The sequence below is a fragment of the Electrona antarctica genome, assembly GCF_951216825.1.
Source record: "Electrona antarctica genome assembly, chromosome: 8".
NCBI classification, from domain to species: Eukaryota; Metazoa; Chordata; class Actinopteri; order Myctophiformes; family Myctophidae; genus Electrona; species Electrona antarctica.
In genome coordinates this window covers 20489326-20500725 of record NC_136789.1, presented here as the reverse complement: position 1 = coordinate 20500725, position 11400 = coordinate 20489326, and the positions used below count along the sequence as shown (strand labels likewise).

Below are 11400 nucleotides of genomic sequence, written 5' to 3'. Positions count from 1 at the left end.
CCCTGGTTATATCCCTGTGTCCCTATGTATGTATGTTTTTAAAGAAAATGTCAGCATTATTTTTCCAAAGATTTTAACTACGGTATTTTAAATCCCAATATAGCATGCTCAAAAAAAGGCGGCTCAACTGCTTATGAAAGTGTCCCCCCGCTTTTTACAAATTGAAGCATGTTTAATTATTACACAATTCTCCCCCTGATCTCCAGGTGGTCCTGGTGGAGCTGGAAAGGATGGTGATGGGCCAGGAGGACAAGGTAATGTACAAGTTATTAGATAGATTAAGAAACAATCTTCAGAACATCTATCTAGCGGTATGGTTTCTGATTGATTTACTACCAATAATACAGCATACAGTATATTATTATCTCCGCCTGGCCGAAGGCAAATGGGTGTTTTCTCCCTGTCTGTGTGTTTGTTTGCCTGAGGATAATCTTGCAAACAGCTGCTAGACCCATCAATGCTAAATTAAGTACCTCAACGCATTTCACATACGTTTTATTTATTTTATTTGTTATATTTAACTTTACATTTATATTGGAACTTAAGACAGTAGCTGTCGGATAGGGCTGAAAACCTTGCCCAAATACATACTTATACGTAATGGATACATCAGATGACCTACATCATAGGCTCGACACACTTCCTGGCGGAGATATGCACTCCACTGAGCGCATGAACCTCTAGTGTATATCTTTCTTTAGTTACAGTTCCACATCATGGTATTCACATAGTTTCCCCACTTCACCATGTCGCTGTTGATAGTTTACGGTTGCTGTTTACAGGTGAGGGGGTTGGTGGTGGTGTTTTAGAAGGGTCTGGAAGCTCTGGAGGTGAAGGTGTGTGCAAAACCAGCAAATGACCTTGGATGAAAATGAAAAGCTTTCATTTTGTATCTTGAGCCAATGAGCATGAACAATATAGCCTACTTTCCATTGTGGTGCAATGGCAACATGGCTCGCTCCAGGTCGAAAATTAGATGATAGAAAAAAATGTCACGGCCATGTTTTCAAATGATTGCCAAACATGGCTTTATAAATTGGCGAGCACAGTCTGCAAACTACGATGTAAGCTAAGGTCTAAGCTGTATGGAACGTGTCAACACATGCTGACACAGAGAAAACATATCACCACTCCACGGAACGAGTTACAGAACAGTCCAGTCAAATATTATAACGTTTATTGAGAGGGGCAACATGATGGCATTAGTGACATCCTTGTGTCCTGCTCAACGGCTCTTGAGCGATACATTAAACCCTTCAAATTACTGTATGTACAGGTGAAATGTCAAAAATTGACAAAAATAATGATTATAACATTTTTCTAGATGACTTAATTTTGTCCCATCTGGAAAATGGGTAGTCATCATCACTGTCAAATGTTCCATAACATGCTAGTGTTTGATTGCTGACAACTGTAACTTCAACAGGTACTGGCATCACTGGAGGACCAATCGGAACAGGTGTGGATGGAGATGGCCTAACTGGGACGGGAATCCCCATTATTGGTGCAAGACCAGGTACACCTCATTAGATTAGAATGATTGCGGTAGTTCTACAACTGTCTGTTGGTAGTCTATTAGTGATCCATTTGATTCATTCATTCATGCAACATAGAATGACGCTAGAATAAGGTATACTACAACTAAAATGATGTTTCAATTAGTTGATTAATAATCAATGATATGATTATTTGTTCACCCCTACTAAATTCATGTTTTTTCCCCATTCTTCTACAAATAAAACAGGACTGGGCGGGACATTACTGCCACCAGGTGTGGAGCTTTTTCTTTCTTTTTTGGTGTCTTGCCTAAGGGCCGATTCATACTCCTATTTTACCGCTGTTTCGGCGCTGTAGTGCCGAAATGATTTCGGCTCGTCAGAAATTATCAGTAGCACCGAAGTGCCGACTTTAGGACGGTACCCGCCCCCCCGAACCTAAAATGACGTCACGTTGTAGGCTCTACAGAGCCGAACCGACTTTTATTCGGCTCTAAAATAGGAGTATGAATCGGCCCTAACACTCTTGTTTGTTTGTGTGTGTTTCTCAACATAATCACTATTGCACATTTTCTCCACACCTCTTACTGTACCTCACCTGTCCTCTCCTCTCTCATTCTCTCCTCATGCACACAAGCAGCTCTTTTAATCACATCTTGCTTGTACTTGTGTCTCATTTGTAAACCTCTGTATGTAGTATAATTATTGTCATATGATTTCTTTGTTTACATGTATAAGACTGTTGACTGTGGTGTTGTGGCATAACTGGGCTAATGTAATTCCATCCATGCTTCCCACAGGTTCTACAGGAGCATCACCTGGTACGTAGGTCATCCCTTTACCGACAAATATCATGTATTAGTGACTGACATATTGTTTGTTGTGAATATATGTGTGAGGAGAACGCTCAACTGCTGCTATAACATTCCTTGCTGGGCGACAGGCCTGTCTGTGTCATAAAATGGCAACATTGGTATTTATAGAAAAATAAATCCACGATGACAGGACATAATGGGCAGTATTATGTGTGTCTTAAGTACCAGGTCTTATGACTTAACTTAAGACCTGGAGGCGTGGTCAATGCTGTTTGGCCACTCAGAATAGCCAAATGGCATTGATCACGCCTCCAGGTCTTAAGTTAAGTAATAAGACCTGGTACTTAAGACACGCATAATACTGCCCAATGGCTTATAGCACTATAGCAGTATCACAAAGGCTTTGAATGATCATTTTGTTTCCACTGAAATGCTTTCACAGTTATCACTGGTTTGTCTGTACCACAGAGTGAATGTTTTCTTTTTTTGACACTTTTTTATTTTGTTATCAAAAACTCACTGTGGCATACTGATCTGCATGTTTTTTTTGTTTTGTTTTTCTCAAACACATAACATCATTTGTTGATGTAAAATGTCAAATTTATGACATATTCTTTGTGTTTCTGTCCTTACAGCTGGTGGTGGACTTGTTCAGCCCAGTGGTAAGTAAACCTAGATATTCACATGTTTATTGGTATCTACTTATATACCTCATATATAAGCCAATTATTTTCCTAATATTCTCTTGTTTTTCTTTTTTCAGCTGGGACGGGTGTTGGTGAGTATTTGCTTAATGTGTGCTGTTGGTACTGTAGACAAAACATGGTTAGCACTATGTATGTATAGAAACAAACTAAGCTATTCCTGCCTACCTTATGCAATCTCACTCTCTGTTCTGCAGGTGGTGCAGCACTGCCCACTGGAGGTGAGATTCATCACTACAGCAACTGTTCACTTTGACTCTCACCCACCCTTATCCTCCGTTTCCTAGTTTGCGTATCTTATCTCCTATTTTCATCTGTCTCTCAGTGGACATAAATAGCATCACAGGATATCTTTTCTATATCAATTGATGATACCAAAGAAAATGGTTGAGTTTTAGGTATTGATATATCACAATGCTTATTAAGGACAGAGAGAGGCAAAGCAAAACAGAATAGAAACATGTCAAAGATAAATCAAAGATATCAAATACACATAGCAGCAGTTATGTACATGAGGTTACTGTAAGGTGCAACATGTAGCAGTGCATCGGCAGGTTCACATAAGAAGGTAGCCCCTACAAGGCAAAACAAAATCCATATGGTAGATCCACAACGAAAAGTAGTCTAATCTACATACAAAAAAAACAGTTAGACAGTTTAGGAACTTACCTCTTTTAATCTAATTGGTTTAGCAGGTGCTGATGGTGACACAAGTGGGACACTACCTGGAGCCAAACCTATCAAACCCCCAGGTAACCAAAATAAAAAATATAAAATACCTACAGTTGGGTGCCACCGATATTGTCCCTTATTATTTGACCCATTTAGGCCTGACCTCAACATTTTAAAAAATCCTTCTAAATCCTCCAGTTTTCTGAAATAAATATTTTCACGATTTTTCAAAAATAGCAGACCTACAAGCTCGTAGCGCGCCACTCGGTGGCGCGCTATGAGCTTGTAGATCTGCTATTTTTCAATAGCTAAATTATAACAATGTTTAAAACACCAAAAGGGGTTCCCGCCCAAAATGGGTTAACTGTCCTTTTGCGCAGATCACGCAAACCTCAGCAAAAAGAAAAGGACAATATCGATGGCCTCCAACTGTATATGAATGACCAATTCCTTATGCTGTGCATGCAAAAGAAAAAGTTTCCTTTAGTTTATTTCCACAATGATCAAACAATGAGGCAGTGATAGTACAATGGGGGAGGTAAAATGGTGCATACTGAAATCAGTCATCAAGGGACTTGATTGAACTCGAGTCACAATTTTTGCGACTTTTGGACTTGACTTGAAATCTTGAAATACTGACAAAACATATGGGGAGGGGAAAATAAATCACACAGGATTTTACTTGACTTTATCTCTTTGATTTTGGACTTACTTGAGATGTACTACTACTTGTGACTTGAGTAAACTAGAGGGCAGGGACGTCGCTGATTTGGTTGCCCTACTCGGCGTGTTGCCCTACTCGCAGTGCGTATTGTGCGTATACGTAGCGACGGCACTGCTAGAGGCCATGGCTGCTGTACCAATGGCTCTATAGGAATTAACGGCCAACATCTTCTATAGTGACTATAGCAACATTAATATACGTAATGGGTTTGTTCTCAGGCGTCCCCAGGGGAGATACCCCAGGAGAAGGAGATGGAGAAGGGGGCCCTGATGGAGAAAGAGACACCGTGACAGGGGGCCCCAGTGTCGTTGGAGGAGGAGACGGAGTTGGGGTGGGAGGAGGTCCTACAGGAGGCCCTGGAGGTGTAGGCGGGGGCCCTGGAGGTGTGGGTGGTGGACCTGGAGGTGCTGATGGTGGCCCTGGAGGTGTAGGCGGGGGCCCAGGAGGTGTGGGTGGTGGACCTGGAGGTGTAGGCGAGGGCCCAGGAGGTGTAGGCGGGGGCCCTGGTGGAGTAGGTGGAGGCCCTGGAGGTGTGGGTGGTGGGCCTGGTGGAGTAGGTGGAGGCCCTGGAGGTGTGGGTGGTGGACCTGGTGGAGTAGGTGGAGGCCCTGGAGGTGTGGGTGGTGGACCTGGTGGAGTAGGTGGAGGCCCTGGAGGTGTGGGTGGGGGCCCTGGAGGTGTAGGCGGGGGCCCTGGAGGTGTGGGTGGGGGCCCAGGAGGTGTAGGTGGGGGCCCAGGAGGTGTGGGTGGGGGCCCAGGAGGTGTAGGTGGGGGCCCTGGAGGTGTGGGTGGAGGCCCTGGAGGTGTGGGTGGGGGCCCTGGAGGTGTAGGTGGGGGCCCTGGAGGTGTGGGTGGGGGCCCAGGAGGTGTAGGTGGGGGCCCAGGAGGTGTGGGTGGGGGCCCAGGAGGTGTAGGCGGGGGCCCTGGAGGTGTAGGTGGGGGCCCAGGAGGTGTGGGTGGGGGCCCTGGAGGTGCAGCCGGGGGCCCAGGTGGAGCTGGAACAGGAACCACTAAACCAGGCAAAAGTAAGCTGCTCTACTCTCTGGTCTGATTCATACATTCTCTATATATTATGTATTGTCAACTTGTCACAGTCATGTAGCTTTGTTAATAGATCGTATGTCACTTCACTTGTGATATTTAACAGGCTATGGTGCTGGTGGAGTTTTACCAGGTGGAGGTAGGTTCATCTGCCTTTCTACCACTTTAAAGCCTGATTTATTCTTAGTTGTGTCGAAAATAGCCGATATACAAACTCACAATGTAATGTGTCATACAGTTTTTAGTGCGTGTTACTGATGTACACCAACTGTAAATTAGGCTTAACCATAATAACATACACATACATACACCCCTGATGTACATGTGGTGAATTAACTGTTTTCCTGATCAGGTAAACGTTACCCGACCGGGGCTGGATTTGGGCAAGGAGCAGGAGGAAAGCCACGCAAAGGTACCTTAAACTCTATGAAACTTGATTAAAGAATTGTTTTACCTTTGGCCCCAGAGATACTACAGTATAGCTCTTCTATACATTCAGTTCATTGTTTATCTGTCCTTCAGCCTATGGGGGTCTGGGAGCAGGAGTCCGGAACGGAGCTGGGCCTGGGGGTTATGGAGCAGGTCCTGGAGGCTACGGCACTGGGCCTGGGGGCTACGGTGCTGGACCTGGGGGCTACGGTGCTGGACCTGGGGGCTACGGCGCTGGACCTGGGGGCTACGGTACTGGGCCTGGGGGCTACGGCACTGGACCTGGGGGCTACGGCACTGGACCTGGGGGCTACGGTACTGGGCCTGGGGGCTACGGAGGAGGTGGCGTGGGTGTAGGTCCTGGTGGAGCTGGTAGCCTGGGGGTTGGAACCGGTCCTGGAGGAGTGGGTGGAGCTCTTGGAGGAGGAGCAGGGGGAGGCCCTGGTGGAGTGGGTGTCGGTCCAGGAGGATATGGTGCTGGAGTAGGGCCAGGCGGTGGGTTGACACTCTTTCATAGTTGTTTTACTCTGTGGCTCAGATAAAATCATGGATATATCCAAAGACAAAGGATGACATTTACATGTGACGCTAAGCTTTCATTGCATGTTCATGTTTTGCAGGTTCCAGGTACCCTGGCGCAGGAACAGGCAGCGGAGCTCCCAAACCACCAAAAAGTATGACCACCAAAAGAGCACATAAAAAGATCACACACTAATTAAAGCATTTACACGGAACTAATCACCCATCGCAAACTCTGGTTCACTATGGTTCAACAGGTTATGGAGGAGCAGCAGGTGGTGGTGCTGGAGTCGGCCCTGGAGGTTACGGTACAGGGCCAGGCGGAGCTGGTGCTAGACCAGGTGGTTACGGACCAGGTGGATACGGGCCAGGAGGTGCTGGTGCTGGACCAGGTGGATACGGGCCTGGAGGTGCTGGTGCTGGACCAGGTGGATACGGGCCTGGAGGTGCTGGTGCTGGACCAGGTGGATACGGGCCTGGAGGTGCTGGTGCTGGACCAGGTGGATACGGGCCTGGAGGTGCTGGTGCTGGTCAAGGAGGGGCCGGAGCCGGCCCTGGTGGTTATGGCCCCGGAGCCACTGGAACTGGACCAGGTGGATACGGACCAGGCGGTGCTGGGACTGGACCAGGTGGATACGGGCCAGGCGGTGTTGGGACTGGGCCAGGTGGAGCAGGCACTGGGCCTGGTGGATATGGGCCTGGAGGTGTAGGAACAGGACCAGGTGGCTTTGGACCGGGGGGTGCTGGGACTGGACCGGGTGGTGCTGGTTACAGACCAGGTGGAGCTGGAACTGGACCAGGAGGGGCTGGAACTGGAACTGGAGGTAATATACAAACAATAAATCTACTTCTAAATACGCTAAATACGACTAATACGCTTCAGTTTTTTATGTATGATCATTGATCAATGATCATACATGTGATTTGTATTTCAGGATATGATGCCAGTGCCAAAGCCCGGAAATATGGTATGATAATTTTATCACAAAAGCAATATTATAGTACAGATTGCATTGTATATGTCTACTGCCAAATTATAACTACATATTTGCATTTCAATATTCATAGGTATGCTAAGTGGAGCGCTTGGAGTTCCAGGTGCAGGCAGTGGTGGAGTTGGGCCTGGTGGTGCTGGTACTGGATTTGGGCCTGGTGGTGGAGTTAGGCCTGGCGGGGCTGGTACTGGATTTGGGCCTGGTGGTGGAGTTGGCCCTGGCGGTGCTGGTACTGGATTTGGGCCTGGTGGTGGAGTTGGCCCTGGCGGTGCTGGTACTGGATTTGGGCCTGGTGGTGGAGTTGGCCCTGGCGGTGCTGGTACTGGATTTGGGCCTGGTGGTGGAGTTGGCCCTGGCGGTGCTGGTACTGGTCAAGGAGGGGCCGGAGCCGGCCCTGGTGGTTATGGCCCCGGAGCCACTGGAACTGGACCAGGTGGATACGGACCAGGCGGTGCTGGGACTGGACCAGGTGGATACGGGCCAGGCGGTGCTGGGACTGGACCGGGTGGTGCTGGTTACAGACCAGGTGGAGCTGGAACTGGACCAGGAGGGGCTGGAACTGGAACTGGAGGTAATATACAAACAATAAATCTACTTCTAAAGACTAATACGCTTCAGTTTTGTATGTATGATCATTGATCAATGATCATACATGTGATTTGTATTTCAGGATATGATGCCAGTGCCAAAGCCCGAAAATATGGTATGATAATTTTATCACAAAAGCAATATTATAGTACAGATTGCATTGTCTACTGTTAAGTTATAACTACATATTTGCATTTCAATATTCATAGGTATGCTAAGTGGAGCGCTTGGAGTTCCAGGTGCAGGCAGTGGTGGAGTTGGGCCTGGTGGTGCTGGTACTGGATTTGGGCCTGGTGGTGGAGTTAGGCCTGGCGGTGCTGGTACTGGATTTGGGCCTGGTGGTGGAGTTGGCCCTGGCGGTGCTGGTACTGGATTTGGGCCTGGTGGTGGAGTTGGTCCTGGCGGTGCTGGTACTGGATTTGGCCCTGGTGGTGGAGTTGGCCCTGGCGGTGCTGGTACTGGATTTAGGCCAGGTGGCGGAGTTGGGCCTGGCGGTGCTGGGATTGGACCAGGTGGCTTTGGACCAGGTGGTGCTGGGACAGGACCAGGTGGTGCCGGGACTGGACCAGGTGGCCAAAGATTTGGAAAAAGAAAGCCCCCTAAATCAGGTGAAGTTCTCAATTCTGGCCATGACACTAACAACCAGTGAATGGTACAATGTCATAAATATTGAATGAACCATAATTCAACTAGTCCCTCTTCTCTCCCAACAGGCTATGGTTCATTGGGCGGAGCTGGATATGGACCAGGTGAGGAACTCTCCCAAGCATGTACCCTCAAAACCCACACACCTGTTCAGTTGTTTAGCTGTGTTTGGACCAGATATTCAAAGAATGAAAAGGTGCCTTTTTGATTACACAATAGAGGGTATGTGCATGCATAAAGTGAGTGGCAAGTCGAGTGGAAAAGTGAGTTTAACGTTGTTTAGCGTTGTTTAATGCAATCAGATAGGACTTTTCTGTTTGGATGTATGTGTTGTCAAGGCCAGAAAGTAGTTTTTTGCTTCCCGCATAACTTTCACAGCTGTTTACAGCTGGAAACAAGCTCTTCACACTAGAACTTTTTGAAGTAAATAAGTACTACATATAACTTAATAATGAATCCAACTAGTCCAACAGGCTCATCCGTTCCAGCTAATCGCGGACACCGCTGGACAAAATCACTTTCATTTCTGCCCATATGGGGTGCCACAATTGCATAAAGTTGCACCTTTCTGTTGTAGAAATGCTTGCTAGGCAAGTAAGGCAACCCAGCCTGGCTACCCTTATTATATATGCTAGACCTAATACGGAATTATTTGAACACATCTATGGTTGTTCCCCAGGTGGTGCAGGGACGGGTCCTGGAGGAGCTGGAGCTGGACGGGGAGGGTATGGACCAGGTGGAGCAGGCACTGGGCCTGGTGGATATGGGCCTGGAGGTGTAGGAACAGGACCAGGTGGCTTTGGACCGGGGGGTGCTGGGACTGGACCAGGTGGCTTTGGACCAGGTGGTGCTGGGACTGGCCCAGGTGGATACGGACCAGGCGGTGCTGGGACTGGCCCAGGTGGATACGGACCAGGTGGTGCTGGGACTGGACCAGGTGGCTTTGGACCAGGTGGTGCTGGGACTGGCCCAGGTGGAGCAGGCACTGGGCCTGGTGGATATGGGCCTGGAGGTGTAGGAACAGGACCAGGTGGATACGGGCCAGGCGGTGCTGGGACTGGACCAGGTGGTGCTGGTTACAGACCAGGTGGAGCTGGAACTGGACCAGGAGGGGCTGGAACTGGAACTGGAGGTAATATACAAACAATAAATCTACTTCTAAAGACTATTAAATTGTGCAGAATGATGTTTATATTAAATTGGTAAATCATGATAAATATACATGATCATACATGTGATTTGTATTTCAGGATATGATGCCAGTGCCAAAGCCCGAAAATATGGTATTTATCACAAACGCAATATTATAGTATAGATTGCATTGTCTACTTTAGGCGTCTGATAAATGCCTAAATTGTACTGTTAAGTTATAACTACATATTTGTATTTCAATATTCATAGGTATGCTAAGTGGAGCGCTTGGAGGCTTAGGTGCAGGCAGGGGTGGAGTTGGGCCTGGTGGTGCTGGTACTGGATTTGGGCCTGGTGGTGGAGTTGGGCCTGGCGGTGCTGGTACTGGATTTGGGCCTGGTGGTGGAGTTGGCCCTGGCGGTGCTGGTACTGGATTTGGGCCTGGTGGTGGAGTTGGTCCTGGCGGTGCTGGTACTGGATTTGGGCCTGGTGGCGGAGTTGGGCCTGGTGGTGCTGGTACTGGGTACGGGCCTGGTGGTGGAGTTGGTCCTGGCGGTGCTGGTACTGGATTTAGGCCTGGTGGTGGATTTGGACCTGGTGGTGCTGGTACTGGGTACGGGCCTGGTGGTGGAGTTGGACCTGGTGGTGCTGGAACTGGTCCGGGTGGTGCTGGTTACAGAACAGGTGTAGCTGGAATTGGTCCAGGAGGCTTTGGACCAGGTGGTCAAGGACTGGGAAGGAAGCCTCCTAAATCAGGTTATGGCTCCTCGTTGGGAGGAACTGGTTATGGACCAGGTAATGTTAACTTTTCTATTACAAGATGATCTGTTGTATGTGTGCATGTTCTAGTTTTAATGCTCTGGTTTTAATGTTTTTAACTCACTATTTTATAATGTGTAAACTAATAATTAAATTATTTGTATAATTCGTTTATGATTTGCTTTATTTGACCTTGTCTTGCGTTGCCAGACGATCAGAGATCTCTGCCTACTGATACATGTGGTGAAATCTAAATTCAATCACGTTGCTTGAACAGCGGCAAGAATGGTTGCTAACAAACCTACATCTACTTTGAAAAGTCACCCTCCCAATATATATAAGAGCTGCCTTAACTACTTTTTTTCCTCCAAAAAGATTTCTTGTCACCAGACATACCGTACCAGTAGACAGAGTTCTCCGATCACCTGACAGCCTTTCCTTCCCCTTTATTTTCTCCCATCATGTTCTCTCTGCGTTTGCTTGATAAACTGGGCTTGACTCGGCATCAGGTGACATATAATAGGTGACATCAATAATATTATTATTGACCAGAGTTCCAAACCAATGGGAGTAACTAACAAAAGGAAGCATGTTGACAAAAGAGATTTAACTCATATCACAACTTATTCGCTTATGAGGTTTTTGTGGCAAAATTGTAATGAGCCTCTGTCACCTGGTCTGCACATTTGCCCAGCAGAGGGTGCTGTGGCTCAACTATGCACACCTCTAGGTGTTCTTGTATTCTATGTGAATAATATTTATTGTAAATTGTATCCTTCATCTGCTTTAGACATTATTATGATGATCAAGTTTATAATAAGACCTTTTATCTTTCACATGATAAACTCACCTGGTGGGGTTCCAGGTGAGTTTCCTTGGAGG

General features: G+C 47.3%; 1 protein-coding gene and 1 long non-coding RNA gene across 2 annotated transcripts; both read left to right on the top strand.

The window, feature by feature from the left end:
* The first annotated feature begins 203 nt into the window (after positions 1-203).
* Positions 204-2317, top strand: LOC306927414. Its single transcript, XR_013790510.1, has 4 exons — positions 204-254; positions 1427-1516; positions 1745-1771; positions 2297-2317. It is a non-coding gene; the product is annotated as an uncharacterized lncRNA (long non-coding RNA).
* A 2296-nt stretch (positions 2318-4613) lies between these two features.
* On the top strand, positions 4614-10449 carry LOC306928656 (uncharacterized protein; the record flags this gene model as incomplete). The annotated part of the gene is made up of 14 exons (XM_079508926.1): positions 4614-5436; positions 5559-5591; positions 5805-5864; positions 5975-6376; positions 6502-6555; positions 6658-7065; positions 7829-7966; positions 8066-8098; positions 8193-8591; positions 8697-8732; positions 9308-9760; positions 9879-9911; positions 10030-10076; positions 10123-10449. The coding sequence occupies 14 exons, from the start codon at positions 4614-4616 to the stop codon at positions 10447-10449; spliced, it is 3246 nt and encodes a 1081-aa protein (XP_079365052.1).
* Positions 10450-11400: the final 951 nt, after the last annotated feature.